The sequence below is a fragment of the Melanotaenia boesemani genome, chromosome 18 (assembly GCF_017639745.1).
Source record: "Melanotaenia boesemani isolate fMelBoe1 chromosome 18, fMelBoe1.pri, whole genome shotgun sequence".
NCBI classification, from domain to species: domain Eukaryota; kingdom Metazoa; phylum Chordata; class Actinopteri; order Atheriniformes; family Melanotaeniidae; genus Melanotaenia; species Melanotaenia boesemani.
This window is the reverse complement of record NC_055699.1, coordinates 9,006,634-9,026,473: the sequence shown is the minus strand read 5'-3', so window position 1 is coordinate 9,026,473 and position 19,840 is coordinate 9,006,634. Positions and strand designations below refer to the sequence as shown.

At 39.8% G+C, this 19,840-nt stretch overlaps 1 protein-coding gene and 1 long non-coding RNA gene across 4 annotated transcripts in view; one reads left to right on the top strand and one right to left on the bottom strand.

Moving 5' to 3' along the window:
* slc4a2b (solute carrier family 4 member 2b) overlaps window positions 1-16,864 on the top strand; it is a 43,786-nt gene extending 26,922 nt beyond the window's left edge. For all 3 annotated transcript variants that reach the window (XM_041968709.1, XM_041968707.1, XM_041968708.1), the window contains 18 exons: window positions 403-623; window positions 3,485-3,621; window positions 5,043-5,223; window positions 5,309-5,444; window positions 6,628-6,829; window positions 6,914-7,019; window positions 7,103-7,287; window positions 7,566-7,782; window positions 7,860-8,066; window positions 8,184-8,332; window positions 8,425-8,619; window positions 9,002-9,229; window positions 10,231-10,320; window positions 10,400-10,566; window positions 11,570-11,823; window positions 11,918-12,087; window positions 12,207-12,380; window positions 14,800-16,864. In XM_041968709.1, the coding sequence (XP_041824643.1) occupies window positions 403-623; window positions 3,485-3,621; window positions 5,043-5,223; window positions 5,309-5,444; window positions 6,628-6,829; window positions 6,914-7,019; window positions 7,103-7,287; window positions 7,566-7,782; window positions 7,860-8,066; window positions 8,184-8,332; window positions 8,425-8,619; window positions 9,002-9,229; window positions 10,231-10,320; window positions 10,400-10,566; window positions 11,570-11,823; window positions 11,918-12,087; window positions 12,207-12,380; window positions 14,800-14,880 (3,100 nt within the window). In that variant the 3' untranslated portion in view covers window positions 14,881-16,864. The remainder of the gene's footprint in view (window positions 1-402; window positions 624-3,484; window positions 3,622-5,042; window positions 5,224-5,308; window positions 5,445-6,627; window positions 6,830-6,913; window positions 7,020-7,102; window positions 7,288-7,565; window positions 7,783-7,859; window positions 8,067-8,183; window positions 8,333-8,424; window positions 8,620-9,001; window positions 9,230-10,230; window positions 10,321-10,399; window positions 10,567-11,569; window positions 11,824-11,917; window positions 12,088-12,206; window positions 12,381-14,799) is intronic.
* Window positions 1,889-3,868, bottom strand: LOC121629136. The gene is made up of 2 exons (XR_006008338.1): window positions 3,794-3,868; window positions 1,889-2,834 (listed from the first exon to the last, which is right to left on the bottom strand). It is a non-coding gene; the product is annotated as an uncharacterized LOC121629136 (long non-coding RNA).
* Window positions 16,865-19,840: the final 2,976 nt, after the last annotated feature.

The following is a 19,840-nucleotide window of genomic DNA, read 5'->3' as shown; positions in this document are numbered from 1 at the left end:
AGCCATAGACCTCAGCAGCCTCAGGCTCCTCCTTATGACATTTACGTTTCTACTTGATGAGGTTTTAATCTGAGCTGGGATGAATCTCTGTAACATCTTTAGGTTCTTTTTAGTTGATCAGAGAGCAGCTTTTATGAAACATCCTTATATAAGACTGAGTTAAGAAGGAGTTAGTCAACAGTCCTGAAATACTGTGTGACTTTGAGACGGTAAGTCACTTAAGTCTGTTTTGGGAGGATTTGTTATGGCTGAGAATTTTCATATCTAACTTCCACTTTGCATGAATTTTTACAGCTGAAGACTGTAATAAGTAGAGCAAGTGTAGAGATTAGTCTGTGAAGAAAAGAGAACAGCCATGTTTTTAGTCTTATGTCTTTTCTAATCTTTCTTGCTTTTCTTCAGTAAACCAGACTCACCCGACGTTTCCAGCCCTGCTCCCCCGTCAGCTCCACCTGAACACCCACCACTGACCCGGGTCTCCTCCACTGGCCGCAGCTACGACCTGCAAGAGCGCCGGCGCACAGGCAACATGACGGGTGCTGAACAGGCAAAGTACCAGCGCATCCCCACGGATGAGAGCGAAGCCCAGACGCTGGCTTCTGCTGACCTGGATGGCATCAAGAGTGAGTACCTAAACTGACCTGCAAAATCTAACTGCACAACAATAAATAATAAAAAAGCATTTTACAGTTCATGCATGTTTTCATGGTGCAGAACATCTTCCATTCAGCAAAGCAAATTTTATTTCTATTGGCTGTGCACAGTGTGGGAATGTGATAACTTAACTGTGGGCACAGTTTATAGTAATAATGCAAATTGTGCAAACTGAAAGTTTACAGTGTAGTTATGACATTTTAACATAATACGAAGTCTTAACCTTGTCTTGATAGCCATATAATAATACTCCTTTCCCACGCCTTTTTATGTTGTTGCCACACCTACAACCAGCAGAAACACCATCTCTTGCCTTACTTCAGCTGCGCTACTAATTTTTCACAAAAGGAACTTACAGTATCAAGGTTTCTTGTCATTTCTTCAAATAGTCTTTAGGAATAGTTCTCTAGGCTTCTTAAAGGTCTTCTTTGGATATTGTCTGCCTTTAGTTCTACTTGCTTTCAAGATGATCCCACACTGCTTCAATAATACTGAGGTCTGAGCTCTGATGATTCATCATTACAATCTTATTTTTAGTAGAGTTCTTGTATTATTTGGTATCCCCGCTTTAAGAATGGCTTCTTGAGAGCCTCTCTTCCATGGAAACCATTTCTGATGCCAAGTTTTCATCTAACTGCTCTTTGGGAATCACCTTGTTGGTGCAAAAATATGACTTTGTGCCCATCAAACTGTGTAATCTCGGACACTGTTCGTAGATGCAGCTAAATAAATGGGAACAAATGACGCGCAACAACAAAGTTATCCAAAATACAATTTAAAACGGGTTCTAAGTTATGTGCAGACATGACACCAGTTTGGTGGTTTTTTTTATGGTTGAATGATCGATTAATAGATCGACGTTAGGTTGCTTAACAAATGCAGATTCTCCTGAAAATGTACAGGTACAAGAACTAGATTTAAAGTAAGTAAAAATGCTGGCTATAAGAAAACATTTTTTAAAAGAAAACTTTCAGAAAGCAGAGAGACTATTGATCTCTTTTGATATTGATAGCTTGGAAACAAAATTTAGAAAAATAATGGGTGGATCAAGACTTTTGCACCAAACTATACCTAATTAATTAATTTATAATGACGTTTTTGTTAGTATATTGACAGTAACAATAGATCACATTTGTTTGTTGTGGAAAACCTGCTGATGATAACCACCACGTATTCAGTTTTAAGTCTGGAAAGTTTAGTTCTTAACAACAAAAAAGATCCAACAACCACATGCTGGTGGTCTGAGACTTCAACTTTAATCCACCTTTATCACTTCATCAGTGTTGTAATTAAGTCTCAGCTTTACAGGTCCTCAGATTCCTCCAAGAGCACTAAGGCTTGGCAGGACCTTATCAAGTCCCTGCTTCTTGCAGCTTGCGCCCTACTGTCCTGTGACGTTATCGTGGGCCCGTGTTCAGGGGCCGAGGTGATTTATGTCAAAAAGTCGACCCCTCAGCAGAGAGCAGCAACTGTTAGAAAGTGTGACAGACAGGCCTGCATTATTAAATTAGGAGTTCCTGCTGTCAGCTCAGGCCCCTGGACTTAGGACCAAGTCAACTTTGTGACCAACTGTGAAACCTGGACTCCAGTTCTCAACCTTTTAATCACTGCAGGAGTAAAACAAGAGGTAGAGTGAAGCTGACTTCAAGGCCTAATAAAGGATGATGAGGATGGAGGCGTGGGATTGATATTTGGTAATTCTAAGGCTTACTGACAAAGAGTTGAGCTTGCGAACAGGTTCATCACCCGTTGTTCTCGCTGTCTTCTTTTATCTTCTTCCCGCCATTGTAAATCATCCTGGGAAAGCGTCTGCATCTCTGGCTGCTGCTCAACAATCGGAATTATTAGATCACTGTTCCTCTACTTTTGTCTGACCTGAGCCAGTTAACACCACTTCTCGCTGATGCATTATGATGTCGGGTCAGATCCCGGGCAGAAACGGCAGCTTCTCCCAGTTTGTCAAAACTGAAGTACAAGTTGCGCACTCCAGTTTGAGCAACAAGGGAATAAGGAGGGGGGCACGTAGTCATCTGGCAGTGCCAGCTCAAACTCATACCCCCCCGCCTTCACCTCAAGCCCTCCTGTTCCTTCAAGATCCTGTCAGGCCTTTGTTTTTCCTCGGAGGTCTGTCCCACCGGCAGGCGGACACCATGGACACCAGTTTTCCATCTCAGTATAACCTGTGGAAGTGACATTAGTTCAAACAAGGCAGCAGATAAAAGATTCGGCCAAAATTTCTTTTTGTCCTTGAAAGGATCTAAAGTCTTGATGAAGAACCTCAAAAGCCTTAGTCTTTGTTACATACTTCCAAGCTCTGTTAATGGTAAGGCAATTTATTTTTATTTTTAGTTTTCTCCATTTTAGTTATCAGACGGAAGTTGTTTGTTTCATTGATTAAGTTCATTCCGTCTGTAAAGTTTTTTGTTTTTTTTTAGCAAACTGATCTTTGAACTCTTGACAGATGTACTCGGTGTTGTGTCGGTGCTATTCAGTGTCTTTCTCCACATCATTTTCAATGCTTGGTGTACTGCCAGCATGAGTAACACTACTCCCTGCTGTGGGACCTTAAACACAAAGGCAAAGAGGCTTCTGACTAGGTGGGCAGAGATTTGAACCTGGGTTGTAAGGTCAGTGTGTGTGTAGGCCCTGGGCTACAGAAGCACAAAATAAGTCTGGGATTGAGCAATCTGTGACTTTTTAAGATTTGACTCGGATCTCTCCAACTTCAGGATCATGTTCACAGAGTCATGTGCGCTTTTTGGTTGTTGTCAGAGTTACTGTTCGAAGGATTAAAATTTCCTCTAATCTCTTGCCTTGTCTTCTCCCCCAGGCCATCGTTTTGAGGATGTTCCTGGCGTACGCAGACACCTCGTCAGGAAGAGCACTAAAGGACAAGTGGTGCACACTGGCAAAGACCACAAAGAGCCGACAACTCGCAGTCGAAAGCAGGACCGTACCCCACATGAGGTGAGACCCTACAGCAAGACTCACCTATCATCTATCACTACCCTAAAAAGAAAAATCTAATTTCATTTATTTGCATAAAAAAGTTTTTAAGGTATAAAATTCTCTGTGAAATGACTTCCACTTGTAATCTATATTCTCTACAGGTCTTTGCTTTAGAGTTGTGCTTGTTTACCTCAAATGTTGCTATGAATGATGACAGATCCTTGAAAATGTTTTCCCATCTTCCTCTCTCTCTAGTCTAGTCGTATCCTTTCTCTTTTGTTAATGTGATGGGGAGAAAAGGAGACAATTAAAAATGAATGAATGAGTTCTTTCCTTTCACATGCAGAAAGGAAAACAGAGGTGAGAGCAGCTGAGGTAATCAGACACTGGGAGCTCCTGAGAAAGAGAGGAACTATGTTTTATTAACACACACTCACACTTTTATGCAGTCCAGTCCACATCAAGCCCCTGTCAGGTGTGTGTGATGAGGAAGAATTACATGGGTATGTGTGTGAAAGTGAGGGTCTCATCCTTTGTGGTGCTGTAGGTTGAGTTGGTGTTTAAGCTCTCTGTTGCACCGTTTTGCTCCTCCAGCCATTACCAGTGGTTCTGTACCGCTCTTCCTCACGGCCAAACGGTATCCTGCTAAATATGGGCTGCGGTCAAATGGCTCGGTATCAGAAGGTGAGGCTGGGTTACCAGCCAGAGTGAGGTTTGACTTGTGTGTGTGTGATTTCACAGGCTTGCAAAAGGGTGTGTAATAGCACAGGACGGCAGATTAAAGACTTGTGTTTTTCGCTGTGATGCAAACAGGACTGTGACTGACCAGCATGGTGTTCAGTTAACATCCTTTTAACAAATGATGGATGCTGAGGGAAGGCTGATGAGGCACAGCAGAATTTTTAGTCAATTCACAGAGTTTATTTGTTCATTACACATAATGTTGTGGTTGTGTATAGATTTAAGAATATTTGGACATGGATATAGACTCTAAATAAAATAGTTTGATATTATTACATCTCTATTTTACTATATTTGGACTCAGAATGGAGACTTGTACCATAACTTGATATATGCAATTGTTGGCAAATACAACTGCATTATACATGTAATACAATGTTCATATACTATTTTAAAAATGTTAATGGGCAGTCAAACTTTAGAAACAAAACTAAAAAATATATATTTATATATACATTTATTTGCTATTCTAGTGATTTTTAAAAAGCTTACGTTATATAATTATAAGCATGCTGTCTGTTTTCTTGCAGCTTGGTTTCTGAGCAAAAAAAAGCACCACTAAATAATGCTTGATTGGACCAACTCACCAAGAGGTTCCTTGTTTAGCACATGCATACCGTAGATAAGCAAACAGTAGCATATGGATGTTTACAGTCCCTTACCTGGACCTGTGTGCTTCTGTGTGATGTGGCCTTCAGGTGTTTGTGGAGCTGAATGAGCTGACTATGGACAAGAACCAGGAGATGCAGTGGAAGGAGACGGCCCGTTGGATCAAGTTTGAGGAAGATGTAGAGGAGGAAACAGATCGTTGGGGGAAACCTCACGTTGCTTCACTCTCTTTCCGCAGTTTGCTGGAGCTCAGAAAGACAATCTCTCATGGTAAAAGAAAGGAAAATACAAGCACATTGCTGCTGCATTTCTTGAATGTCATAGATGACTGAGCTCTAACTGTGTGTGTTTATAGGTGCGGTGCTGCTGGACCTGGACCAGAAGACACTGCCTGGCATTGCCCACCAAGTGGTGGAGAAGATGATAATTTCAGATCAGATTAAAGCTGAAGACCGGGCCAACGTTCTGAGGGCTCTGCTGCTTAAACACAGGTGACGGGATATGGCTGATAGCAACAAGCAAGCTCCAGGATTGTATTTACAGAAGCACTATTTTATAATTTCTTTGACACTGATGCACAACTTAGCTTTTGGTTCTTAAACGCCTTCATCGGAAGATGAATATGAGCTTTTACAAGATATTTAAAGGAATAAGAGAATTTTTTACCTTGGCCAGTCATTATCGTCTATTGTGTTTTTCTATCTGGTTCCTGTGAGTTCCTTTTAGTATACTTTTAGTTTTAATAGGATGGGTTTCTCTGTTATCCACACTTACAGTCTCACCCAGTGAACTGGAACATTTAACACCAAATTTAGAACATATCATTAGCTCAATTATTCTCATGCTTTTTTCCAGCCTGTTTTGCAAGTGATTATCAATGTTTTTGATAAGGTGGGAAAGTGCAGCTGTTAATGTTTAATCAGTCAGTCAGGCTGAACTTTTCATTAAATTTGACTTGGATCAAAAGACATATCAATAAAATCCACTTGATTTCAAGCTGTTACATTTTGCCACTGTATGTGGTTGAACTGTGCAAAACTTTTTTTTTTCCAGTGATTTGTGATGAAGCACGTATTTAAATTATTAATTATCTTTCACATGTCAGAATTCTTACGCATGTCACAGAATGGCATCAAAGGTAAACTTGTATAGGCAGTAAAAACAGCCCCATCTAATCCTACTTGGCATCATTTGGGACTACTCAATTGGAAAACTTCTTCATTCTCAAACCCAGTCTGGTTTAAACAGCTCTTTTTAACATGTTGATAAACAACTGAAAGATGCCATAGATCCGAATAGATTCAGTAACATCTGTCCTTTGAAAATGCAAAACACAGCCACAATAGTGTAAGCTCCTGAGGCTGCATCTCTGATTATATATCAACGAGATCATCTGACATTCCCTCGTCATCTCTTTAACTGCATATTTATGTATAAATGTGTAAAATGTCCTCTCAGCAACGTTAACAACACTATCCACTGCTTTTAACGTGTAAAAAGAAGATAACAGCACACACTCTGACCTCAAACCATGATGATAACAAGGTCTTTTAAGTTTTTAAATGGTCTTTTCTTTCACTGCTGCCAACATCCTGCTAGTAGATGGCTTTATGCTTTGTCGCAGCCTCTCCTCCTTCTGCTCACCCTCACTCTCTATCTCCCTACCTCCCCAAGTCACCCGAGCGATGAGAAGGAGCACAGTAGCCATTTCCCCAGAAACATCTCTGCAGCCAGCCTCGGCAGTCTGCTCGCACACCACCACAGTACCAACCATATCCATCAGCAGGAACCCTCGGTGACCGACCCCCTCATGGGCACCACTAACTCCACAGGGGACAGTGACACACACATAGACATGGAGAAGAATGATCTACAGGTAACTTTGAGTCTGAAGTGTTTTACAAGAATCCCAGTGGTTCTATTCTTTGTTCTCCTGATTGTGCATTTCTTATTTGAGCAGAAGGAGCTGATGCTTGGCTCTGGCATGCATCGGTCTAAGTCCAAACATGAGCTGAAACTGCTGGAAAAGATTCCTGAGAATGCTGAGGCCACGGTGGTCCTTGTGGGTACGTTCCTGATGTTTTACTGAAAGAGAAGCAGCTACTACTTAAATCACACCTGACACTGCCTTTGTGTTGCGGTCCTCCAGGCAGTGTGGACTTCCTGGAACAGCCCACCATGGCGTTTGTTAGGCTGCAGGAGGCGGTGGAACTGGAGTCTGTCCTGGAAGTGCCTGTGCCAGTCAGGTTCCTCTTTGTTTTGCTTGGACCTCCAACCAGCAGCATGGACTACCATCAGATAGGACGTTCCATCTCTACCCTCATGTCTGACAAGGTAAGCAAGCATCAGTTAGTAGATTTTAGGCAGTTGCACAGAAAATTACATACAGTATGTAAAAGGTATGTTAAGATATATTCTAGGAATTACAAAAAATATAATAACCAAGACTCTGAAGTCCCTGTTCTTCTCCTAAAGTTGTCCTCAGATGTCAATAAAAATCCCCTTGAACAAGCAGACCTGCAAAGAAGTCATCAAAAACTTTCAATTAGGAAAAAACTTTACATGTTGAGTTTATTTTATTGGTTCCATTTTATATCTCTTTTGCCATCCAGCAATTTCACGAGGCAGCTTACTTGGCAGATGACAGGCAGGACCTGCTGAACGCCATCAACAGCTTCTTGGATTGCAGCATCGTGCTGCCACCTTCCGAGATGGCAGATGACGAGCTGCTGCGCTCCGTTGCTCGCTTCCAGAGGGAGATGCTGCGAAAGAGAGAAGAACAAGAGGTCAAACTGCTCGCCAAGACGCCTAAAAGCTTTGAGGAAAAAGGTGAGCTTCTCATTAAGGAAATTCTAGCTTCTTTAATGATTTCTTGTTACTGACAACCTGTCCTGTCTGTCACACAGAGGCCCTCCTCACACCTTCGAAAAAGTCAGATGACCCCTTACAGCGCACTGGGCGCCCGTTTGGTGGGCTGATACGAGATGCGCGACGCCGTTACCCGAAATACTTCAGCGACTTCAAGGACGCCCTGAACAGTCAGTGCATGGCTGCGGTTATCTTCATCTACTTTGCTGCCCTCTCTCCAGCTATAACATTTGGAGGGTTGCTTGGTGGGTCTTTGTAGGAGGTTTCACATTTATTATCAAATCCTATTCAGGTTTTTGTAAAGTTAACCCCTAATTGTGTTGGATTGTGCAAAACAATGAGCCGTGTGTGTCCGTCACTAGGCGAGAAGACAGACGGTCTGATTGGCGTCTCTGAGCTGATCATATCGACAGCGGTGCAGGGTATCCTTTTCTCTTTGCTTGGAGCTCAGCCGCTCCTGGTTGTGGGCTTTTCTGGACCCATACTGGTTTTTGAAGAAGCTTTCTTCAGTGTAAGTTCATGTTCAGTGCACTCCCTGAGTATTTGGCTGTATACATTTTAATGTTGGTGCAAGCTTTATTTAACGGCTCTTTGTCCTCACAGTTCTGCAAAGCAAACAGCATAGAGTACCTAACAGGCCGGGTCTGGATCGGGTTTTGGCTTATCATCATCGTGGTGGTCATGGTTGCCTTTGAAGGCAGCTTCCTGGTGCGTTTTGTCTCCCGATTTACCCAGGAAATCTTCTCCTTCCTCATCTCCCTCATCTTCATCTGCGAGACCTTTATCAAGCTTGGCAGGGTAAGCCTGAGACTTGAAATGACCAGTCCTGATTACAAAAAGTTTTCATTGGCATGCTGCAACTTTGCGTTGCTGACGCTAATCTGAACAGATTAATCTTTGGACAGTATTCAGAAATCAAGGATAAAATGTTTTGCTAATGGAGCACCTACATTTTTTTGTGACTGATTTGCTTTGATAGTTAATGGATTGAGTTTTTAATTACTATGTAAGCTTAAAATTTTGGAAGATTTTGTTATTTTTAGAGCACAGACTTGAAAGCTCTTAAGCTACGGGCTAATTCAATTCCAAGTTTGTTTGAGATAAAGGTGTATAAAGGCCCATTTATCACCACTATGTATATTTGATTGTACTTTTTAATAGTGAATTGCTCTGTGTGCAGATTTTTAAGGAGCACCCACTGAAACGCTGCTCCTTCAACAGCAGCACAGAAGATGTCGTCTCCATGGACAACAACACTCTAGTGCTGAGCAACAGCACGGAGCCCGTGGCAGTGAGTGTCACCGGGGAGCCCAACACTGCGCTACTCTCTCTGGTTCTCACAACCGGAACATTTTTCATCGCTTACTACCTGCGCAAGTTCAAGAACAGCCCGTTCTTCCCTGGAAGGGTGAGGATCTAAAATCAGTCTGAAAAACTACAGTAAACTACGGTGGCCGGGAAGTGCAACACTTTTATATTATCGCGACACAAATTTACAGCCACTGGAACACTTATACATTGTCACGATGCACATTTATATTGCTGAAACACTTTTTTCAAAGACAAAGCTACTTTACATTTAAGTGAAACACTTTTACAAGTTTACCGAAACACTATTACAATGATAGGTGTTTCACCAAAATCTTTGACCCCTCAGAATCTGTGACTGCAGGGGAGCCCTCTTCACTACATCTTAGAGGACGAGCAAAGTCTTGAAAACACTTTTATTGAAGTTGGAGTTCATAATAATTACAGGTACAGTAAAGCAACACATTCAAGACTTTGCTTGTGTTCTATGTACATGCAGAGAAATGTACTCTCTGGCCCCCTGTGGTCACAGATTCTAATGGGTCACAGATTTTGGTGAAACACCTATCATTGTAATAGTGTTTCAGTAAACTTGTAAAAGTGTTTTTGCATTGTACTTTTGTTTTGTAAATGTAAATATGGTTTCTATGCTGAAAATGTGCATCATGACAATATAAAAGTGTTGCAGTAGATGTAAATTTGTATCGCGAAATTTTAAAACTGTTTCACTCGATGTTATATTGTTTTACACATCCCAGCCACCGTAGTAAACCATCTGTTTTTTCTCAAATTAACTGTTGCTTCATATTTATTGAATGATGGAAATTGGCTGCTTGCTAAATCTGGTATATTGCATCTCTTCTCTGATGAGATCAGTGTTCTTATGCGTGGTCCTTGACAAATAATTAACACAAATTAAACATAAACAGATCATAAACGTAGTGTTCTGCTTAATGCCAGTTTATGCATAGCATTTGGTATCCTGGAGTTTTTCTGTCTTTATGTGACCAAGTTACTCAATGACCCTTATGGTGAGCTGGCAAATTAGCTGAGGTGCTAATTTTGTAAATTGTTTCAATACTTCTTTCTCATATTGTCTAGTTACGCAGGGTTATTGGAGATTTTGGAGTACCTATTGCAATCCTTATTATGGTTTTGGTGGATTACTGCATTGAAGACACATACACACAGGTGAGTCCCAGTGGATTTTATGTCCCTCATGTAATCTGAAACACAGTCGTGCTGAGTACCGTCTTTGTCTTCTGTCCAGAAACTGAGTGTTCCCAGAGGATTCTCTGTGACGAGTCCAGACAAACGTGGCTGGATTATCAATCCTCTGGGTTCGGATGGAGAATTCCCCATCTGGATGATGTTTGCCTGTTGTTTGCCAGCTCTGCTAGTTTTCATCCTCATCTTCATGGAGACTCAGATCACAACGTGAGTAAATCAGTCAACATAGAGCACATTTGGATTTGTTTTGACCCAAGTTAGTGAATCATTGACTAAATACTGATATGAGGTTAAGGTCTTAAAATGCTGAAACAGTCATGTACCACATGTACCTCTGAGTGTCTCAGTGCAGAAAAACTGTAAAACATCATTATAGAAATAAATAAATGCTTTTTGATTCATGCTTTGTTAGTTTAAAGGATAATTTGGTGTTCTACAGGTGTAAAAAACGCTCTGAATGTAAAAGAACAAATCAAGTACACACCAGAGGGGACACAATCAATCATTTATCCATTTTCCTGCTGTTTATCTGAGATTGGTATACGGAGACAATAGTCCAGAACACTCTTTCCAGGCACCTACTCCTATTTTTCTAATGGGACACCAAGGTTTTTTTTTCCCAAACCAACTTAGAAATATCTCTCCTAAGAGTCCTGTTTCTGCCTTGAGGCCTCCTCCAGGTAGGACATGTCTGAAATGTGTGGGGGTTAGAATATCGATCAGCTGGTAAATTGACAGCTTTGCTATTTGCCTTAGCGCTCTTTAACAAAATAAACCATACAACATCTACATCACCCTACTCCAGTCCAGCTGTCAATTTCCCACTCCATCCTGACCCCGAAATACATAAAATCCTCTTCATTACATAGCAGCTCGATTCCAGTCTGGAGTGGGAAATCCACCCTTTTCCAGCTGAGGGCCACAGTCTTCAGAGAGGCAACAAAGACCACAACTTCTGTAAAAAGCAAACATGCAGTCTTTTTCTCGGCTGAGCCTAGAACTACTGTCCACAAAGTCTGTGAAGAAAATCTATGACAAAGGCGCAGCAAAAAATTGTGATGCCTCGGTCTTTAATAGCTTTTATGCATCTGCCGTTGTTTTCTTAGTAAATTGAATAAAAAAAAATCAGACTGTTTTATAGATGTCTGTTCTGGCTGCATGAGCTCAATAACTAAAACTTCTGTTTCTATTTGTGTTTGATGTCCTGCAGCCTCATAGTCAGTAAGAAGGAGCGGATGTTGGTCAAGGGTTCGGGTTTCCACCTGGACCTGCTTCTGATTGTGGTTGTGGGTGGCAGCATGGCGCTGTTTGGCCTGCCATGGATGGCGGCTGCCACCGTTCGTTCAGTGACCCACGTCAACGCCCTCACCGTCATGAGTAAGGCCGTTGCCCCTGGAGACAAACCTCGCATCCAGGAAGTGAAGGAACAAAGGGTAACTGGGCTCCTTGTCGCTGTCATGGTTGGTGAGTGTCTAATGCTGACATTTAAATCCTTTTGTTTAAATCAAACGATATTTTCTTCATGGTAAATTGATCTGGTGTTCCTTGTTGTCTCTAGGCCTGTCCATCGTGATAGGTGACCTTCTGCGTCAGATCCCCCTGGCAGTGCTGTTTGGCATCTTCCTCTACATGGGTGTGATGTCACTCAATGGCATCCAGCTAACAGAACGAATGATGTTGCTCCTCATGCCACCAAAGTACCACCCTGACCATACCTATGTGCGCAAGGTGAGTAATATAGAATCATTCAGGCACACATGACACATGTTATCTCCCCACATTTCTAATCCCAACTACATCTGTAAGATTGGGAAAAAATATTCATGAATCCCCTCTACATCCTCCAGGTTCGTACACTGCGCATGCATCTCTTCACCACCATCCAGGTTGTGTGTTTGGCCGTCCTGTGGACCGTTATGTCAACCCAGGCGTCTTTGGCTTTCCCCTTTGTCCTTATCCTCACAGTCCCCATCAAGATGTTTGTGCTGCGACGCATCTTCACTGCCAGGGAGATGGCATGCGTAAGTTAACCACAGGAGGGCGCCATGTGCCATTTATACAGCTACACCAACACAGACACCATCTCCCTCATACTTTTTTATATGTAAGTCCTCCTTTAAATCTCAGGAAACTTTTAGGGCTACAGAAAATTTGTGAAAACAGTCTTAGCAAGGTGTTGACCCCACTTGATCCACCAGAACAGCTGCAGCATTTCTTGACATTTATTCTCCAAGTCAGAATATCAATGCAGGGATGCAACAGCATTAAGAGATATTGTTCCTGCATCCTTCCACTGGAATTTTACAGACCTGGAGAATAAATACCAAGGAATGCTGCAGTAAATGTGAGATGCAGCTCTTCTGGTGGACCACAGCTATCAACCACAACAGCTGCAACATTCCTTGGTATTTATCCTCCAAGTCTGTGGGATTTCACTAGAATGATTGAGCAACATCATACTCAGAAATATTCACTCGTCTATATATATATATATATATATATATATATATATTTAAACTATTTATTTTAATTTTATCATTACCTCCACCAAGGTGGAGGTAATGTCTTCGGCGGTGTTAGTATGTCTGTCCGTCCTTCTGTCTGTCTGTTAGCAACATACCTAAAAAAGTTATGGACAGATTTTGATTAATTTTCAGAAAATGTCAGAAATAGAATAAGGAACAAGTGATTAGATTTTGAGGTGATCTGGATCACCACCTAGAGCCAGGATTTTTTTCATTTTATTTATTTATTTTTTTTATCCAATATTATTTTTATTTATTTTCAAGAAAAATAAACAGCTTAACATAGAGAGGCAGTATAGGAAGAGCAAGTACAATGATGGACATGACAACAAAATAAACATTTGCATGTTGCAGATGCATGAAATAAAAGGTTATTTTCATAGATTATGATGGGCTAAGAGGAAAAAGGATACAGTACATAGTTGTAGAGAACCACTACATCTGAGGTCCCTTTAAGGAAAGAGATTCTACAGGAGACTCCTCAGGCAGATTGGGGTAAGAGGGTGTGTTTGTTTAGACATAACTACAAATCTGAAGGAATTTGAAAAGGTGTGCTTGTGGTAAATTAAACTTCCCCCACAACTGTAAAAATGTGGGAAATATTTTATTAATTAATAGAGCCTTTTTATTGATTATGCCATTAAGTCTCCTGATGTCAAAAGAGTCATCCATTACAGACGGGGAGAAAAGGTGGCTTGGCGAGCAGGGAACCATTATGCCAACCATATTGTTTTATAACTCTACAGAAAGCAAAGCTAAAGGTTTGATAAAGAGTGCAAACAAAAGCGGGGACAAGGACCAACCTTGTCTTCTTCCCCGATGCAGGGGGTTAGTAGCAGGACCTAAAAGAGTTGGTTTAACATGGAAGCAAGGGGAGACCGATACAGTAACCCAACTCAGGTTATGAATTTGTCACCAAACCCAAACCTTGGGAGAACAGCGAAAAGGAAATCCCGTACAACCCAATCCAAGGCCTTGTCAGCATCCAGAGAAAGAGGGACCTCTGGATGCTGAGGGGCTGGGCTGGGGGAATAAAGGACATTATAAAGTCTGCAGAGATTAGAAAACAAAAAGCAATCTTTAATCAACCCAGTCTGATCTGGCGATATCACTGATAGGAGAACTCATTCTAGTCGAGTGGCAAGCATCTTGGCTAATAATTTGTCCATGTTCAAAAGGCTAATGGGTCGGTAAGATCCCAGTTCTTTAGGGTCCTTTCCCTCCTTTAACAATACTGATATGGATGCCTGATAAAAGGCAGAAGGCAGAGTTTTTGCAGTAAAGGCCTCATCAAAGGTTTCGAATAACATGGGTGAAATGAATTTTAAAAAAATTGAAAAAATTCTGTGGTAAAGTCATCTGGGCCTGGGGTTTTGGGAGCCTTGCATATGTCTTATTGCTTCCATTAAATCAGCAGGTAGAAAAGACTCCTCCAGATTAGCCTTCTGACTTGCTTCTATTGTTGGATTATGTAATTTGTTTAAAAAATCATCTTAGATCCAGGATTCTTTACAATTTGACAATAGGGATAATTTTGTCAATAAAGCTTCTAACTCCATAATAATTACCACAATCATTGGCAAAAAAAAAAACAAAAAAATACAATAGCTTGGCGGAGGGCTGCACTTTCTGAGTGCTTCTAGTTATTATTGTATTTTAATGATAATAGTGGATTTGGTGACTCTGAAGGTCATAACATAGATTATGACCTCTCATGCTCTGTGCACTGGGACTTTTCATTTTCCTAACAGTGATACTTCCCTCTGTGGGGCCAGTTTAACCCAAACCATGCCAGCAAAATTCCCTTCAACATGATGAGGCCCTGTCAGTGTAGAAGTCCATAGTTAGTTGCCTCCAGTTTTGTATTAAATCTGTTTATATATGGTGCTGACTGACATCTGTCTGTCCTTTTTAGCTGGATGCAGATGATGCAGAGCCGAAGTTGGACGAGCGCGAGGGCTACGATGAGTACTCAGAGATGCAAATGCCTGTGTAACCCACAATAAACCCTCTCGTTACCACTGAACCTCCTATCAGCAAACACCAAAATCTGTCTTTTAAAACCCATGAGATCTGGGTGAACACATGAAAGTAAAGAGTGCTGGAGGTCTGGTCAAACATCTAAATATTCACATGGCTTTTCTGCTGGTTAACAGCTGTTAGTGGCTGCAAAGAATAAATCAAGGAGATTAGCATTTATTCATTCATGAAATATTTTTTTTAATAAAACATTTATTTCAGGGGACAAGAGATTCCAAATCAAATGATGCGATCTCGAGCTCAAAATTAAACATAACAGTAGACAGACTTGCAAGAATTAGTTTTTAGCCCTGAAATGTTGCTATGATTCACATTGAATATGTGGAGAACATATAGGATACATTCCTCAACATTAACATGTAGTTGAATTTGTTACTTTTTCTTTTGTTTATGCTCACCAAGCGCCTTATGAAGGAAACAGATATGCTGAGCTGTTTTTTTTCTCCTCCTGTCTTATTTTAGACAGGTGATCACTTTATCTAAACAGTAGCTCATAACACTTTTTTTTAAAACACCAAATCTGAACAATGACTGTAATATATGTAATTGTTTTAGTCTTGTAGTGTCCCTGTGAACCTCTTTTTTTTTAATCAAATCATTTAGATGAGATTCTTAAATGAACTGATTGATTTTAAGCTTGCCCTTCCTTAATCATACATGTATTTATAGTAATATGTAATGCAATGGTTTCAATGATCTTCAACCTGCAGTGACGCAAGATTACCAGCAGAGGGAGTTTTGAGAAGACTTTTAAAGGTTAAGATAATGCACCAAATGCAATTTTATTGGTACACTAATGCCATGACATCTTTATTATTATCATTATTTTTATTTTCTGCCCATGCTGTCTTGCTTTAAGTAGAAAATGAGACAGTGGCATAATAAATACACCTAAATGTTCTCTCACACATGTTTCTGGCACTACAGTACTAATGTAGGCCTCACTTGGTGTTGGTTGGTTTATGGGAAATGCTGTAATTTGTTAGTTTCTTTGACTAAGTGCCAAATGTCCTGTAAAAATAACATTGTGGTCAGAACAATAAGCTGCAGTTTAGTCACGTCTTTTCTTGTCTTAGCTGCTTTTGAAGAAGCGATGATGAACATATTTTAATAATACAACATTCCACCTTTCACTTTCTGTGGTTGCAACATTTCTCTTGCAATCATGTCAACTTGGTCAACCAAATTTCCAAAAAGATTGTTTAGACAATCTCAATGCATTGCTGAGAGGGAAAGCTTTTAAAAGTATATATATTTTTTTTTGTTTTGTTTTGTTTTTTTTTAGTTTTGCATCATGTTGCATCAGCGTGACATGGATTGGTTCAAGTTTTGACTGTGTCAAAATGAAATTTTCTGTCCACTGTTACACTCAAAAATGTTTTTCAGACACTACTTTTCCCTTTGACCTGTCTCAGCCTGACTGAAGTTGTGATCTTGTGCCTGTTTGGTGTCAAAACTGCACAAAATTTCAAGTGCCTGTGGGACCACGAAGCAATGAATCCACTACAAGTGTCTTGTGTGTGTGTTAGGATAGCACATGTTACAGTTGTTAGCACTTTTGACCCTGATAAATCAAACATCTCTGATTTATTTATCTGTTGCAATATGTGACATCACTGCTGTTTGTCATGACGTATTTGAAGAATACAACAGATGTTTTTTTTTTGTTAAATGTTCACACACTCAGCTGCACTTTGATCATGACAGTGAAAATTAGTTTGAGTAGTGGGCAGTTCAGTGCAGTGTGGGTTTTGTTTCTGATAATTGTGCCTGTGAATGAGTGATGTTAACCTATGTATCTCAATGTAGTGTCATTAAATGCTGATTAAAGTACGTAGAGTCATTTCAGAAGCAATACAAAGTCCACGAGGCTGTTGCTGATGCTCCCATGCACATTACTGGCTCAGATATTGATGAAAAATAAAAGTTATTTTCTATTTATCCTGTTTGTTTTGTTATATTTTTCATGTACAGCTACTTGGAAGAAGTAAAGACAGATGTATTAGTGTAGCACAGTTAATACATTATGAACCGTTAAAAATGCCTTGTGCATGTTGGTCATAAAGCAACCTGACAAGCAAAAGAAAGATGAAAATATTTATATCCCATACAGATGCTTTGTGTTAACATTTTCAGCATGTTTGCATTGGACATGCTTTAAACTAACAAACATACATTGTTTGAATCAGCAATAAAAGTAAGTCTATCATGGAAATTAAAAAAAAAAAAACTTTGGACACCACTTTGGCAGTCTTGATTAATTTAATTTCTAAATTTTGCTCTTTGATAAAAAAAATAAACAGTGTAAAACAGTTCATCACTGTGAAGAGCTCTCAGACAGCTAAAGTCCTAAGATGATCATTAAAGTTTCAAAGTCATGAAATGGAAATGCACTTTTAAGATTTGTCACCAAGAAGAAGCTCAGTGATTGACGTATGCTGTTGTGGAAGACGTATTGCATATGACATGTTAAAGAGCTTTGGGGTGATCTGGAACAGTCTTGACTGATGGTTTTAGCTCATTTCACACACTGTTCACTGAACTGAGAGAGCTTTAAAGGGGAGGTTTAAGAAGGACTGAACTTAAAAACACAAAGGCCACACTTTGTTTGCAAAGATTTGGCAATTTAATGCATCAGTTTGGGGATAGTTTAAGGAACAAAACCAAGATGGAAATAAAAAATACAATAAAACATGGTGGTTACATTATGATTTGGAGCCAAAGACTTTAAATATATCAAGTATCTTTTCTAAAAATCAGTTTAAGAAAGCAACACTCCAGCAAACATAATAAAAAGCCAGAAAGGGACCGTCTGACACTGGATTGAAAAACATTGGCGAAAACAGAAAATGACCATTTAAAAAAAGAACTTTAACAGCTTAAAGCCACAGCAAAGGAAGAGTCAGAAACTTTTAGATGCTTATAAGACACTTTCTAAGACTTCCTGTAACCAAAGGGTCTACAAACAAGTATTATTCCTTATTTTTTTAATAATTGATATAATCTGTGTAGAAAATAAATTCTTAAAAAATTCAAAATAGGGGTAAAATTAATTGAAACATAAATTAAACTGTGGGAGGGTATTTTTAACTCTGTATTTTCAGATCTCTGACTTTATCTGCAAGTAAATTATTGCGAATAACATTTAATCATTTCAAACAGAATTACTTTTTTTAGCAAAAAATGGAACCATATTTTACTTTTATTCTTTCATTCAAATGGAAAACTATGTTATTTGCTTTTATTCTTGCTGCCAAAGATCTGTAGAAGTGGGAATTGCGGATCTCCACTCGTCTGATCTGAACAGTAGTGACCTGTTTTCCTGTAAAAGGAGGGCTGGATGTTCCCCTCTGTTCAGGAAAACAGCAGGGAGTGGGAGGGCTGCTGCTGTTTTGTTTCACTCCCACTGTTACAGACTCACAGAGAAAGATGGCTGCTTTGCTGCTGTGCTTCCTCAACTTTGGAGTTTTGTTATTTTTTTCTACGGCACAAGAGGCTTACGATAAACTTCCTGAAGCCTACAAAAAGGGAGTGGATTTAGCACTGGAGAACCTCAGCTCTCACTCCAACATCCAGCATCATTTTCTCTTTTTCAAAAGTGTCACACAGTCAGATATTGAGGTACTGTACACCATGCCTGATTTTATTAGTCAGTTTTCATCTATTTATTTGCTGCTGCTATTGAAAAAAAATAATTAAGGTTATTGTGAGTAAAATCTCCGGGGAAAGCCCCAGTTATTAAAGAATGCACAAAAAGGTTTTCTGGGTTGCTTGAAGTCATTAAAAGTCTCTTTCCCCCTCAGCCTGGCTTTGGTGTGAGCTACATCTACCACAACTTCTACCTTAAAGCCACCAAATGCCCAAAAGGAACGGTTGACTCCACATCGTGTCAGTTCAGAAACGACAGGGTGAGTTTTATCAGATTTCATGAGCTGAGAAATGTGGAATGTGACCGCCTGCTGTAACTTGTCTTGTTTTGTTTGTGTGCCCCGATGCAGCCGCTCATTGACTGTGCAGTCTGTTACAAAACCTTCAGGGGAGAGATTGAACAAGAGCCTGCACCGTATGTTCACTGCATCCGCAAACCGAATTTGACAGAGGTCAGCCCTTTTATTCCTCTTTACACTTTTATTATTATCTCCCCGTGTAAATTTTTGGTTTGATTTTCCATCTTTTTATTTCTGAATGGCAGGAGATGAAGGCGAACAGAGTGCAGCACTGCAATACGCTGGGATACAGCAGCGGGGCTCCAACTCTTCTAGCATCAACAGGAACCAAGTGAAAATGTTGTCAAGCAAACCTTCATTTAGCTTCTTTTACTTTTTTAATTAGATCTATCCTTCACCTCAACTCGCAAGCTGGTCATTTGGTCACATTTAAGAGAACAAGTGCATCTATGTTTATGAATATTTGTAGCTCACATGAAATGTTTATAATGTCACTTTCCTCATTAACTTTTTTTCATCACTGTCCTGTTTTCATCAGTTAAGGGTATCACATGTAACATTTCTATATAAAAACATTTAAAATGACTATGTTAATGTTATATTTTATTTTGAGATATTAAAACATTGTAATCCATCAGTGAGATCATTTACAAATTTTGCCTTCTGTTTGTAAGAGCTGTTAGAAGTCACATTGAAAAGAAATAATACTGAATTAGTGCATTTTAATCTAAACATTGGCTTCTGTCATACCTGGAACATGCAAAAATATTTCCTCAGACTGTGATGAACTTTGAAATTCATCCACTTACTCTGAAGCTATTCTTAGATTGGAAAGATGAATTATTATAGAATAGAGGAGACAAGACTTCATTAAGGAATCTTACTGCTACATCAAGGCAGCTTAAAACACAACAGATATTTAATTTTCACTCAGTTCATGTCCAACAACTTTTTCTGACCTATAAACTG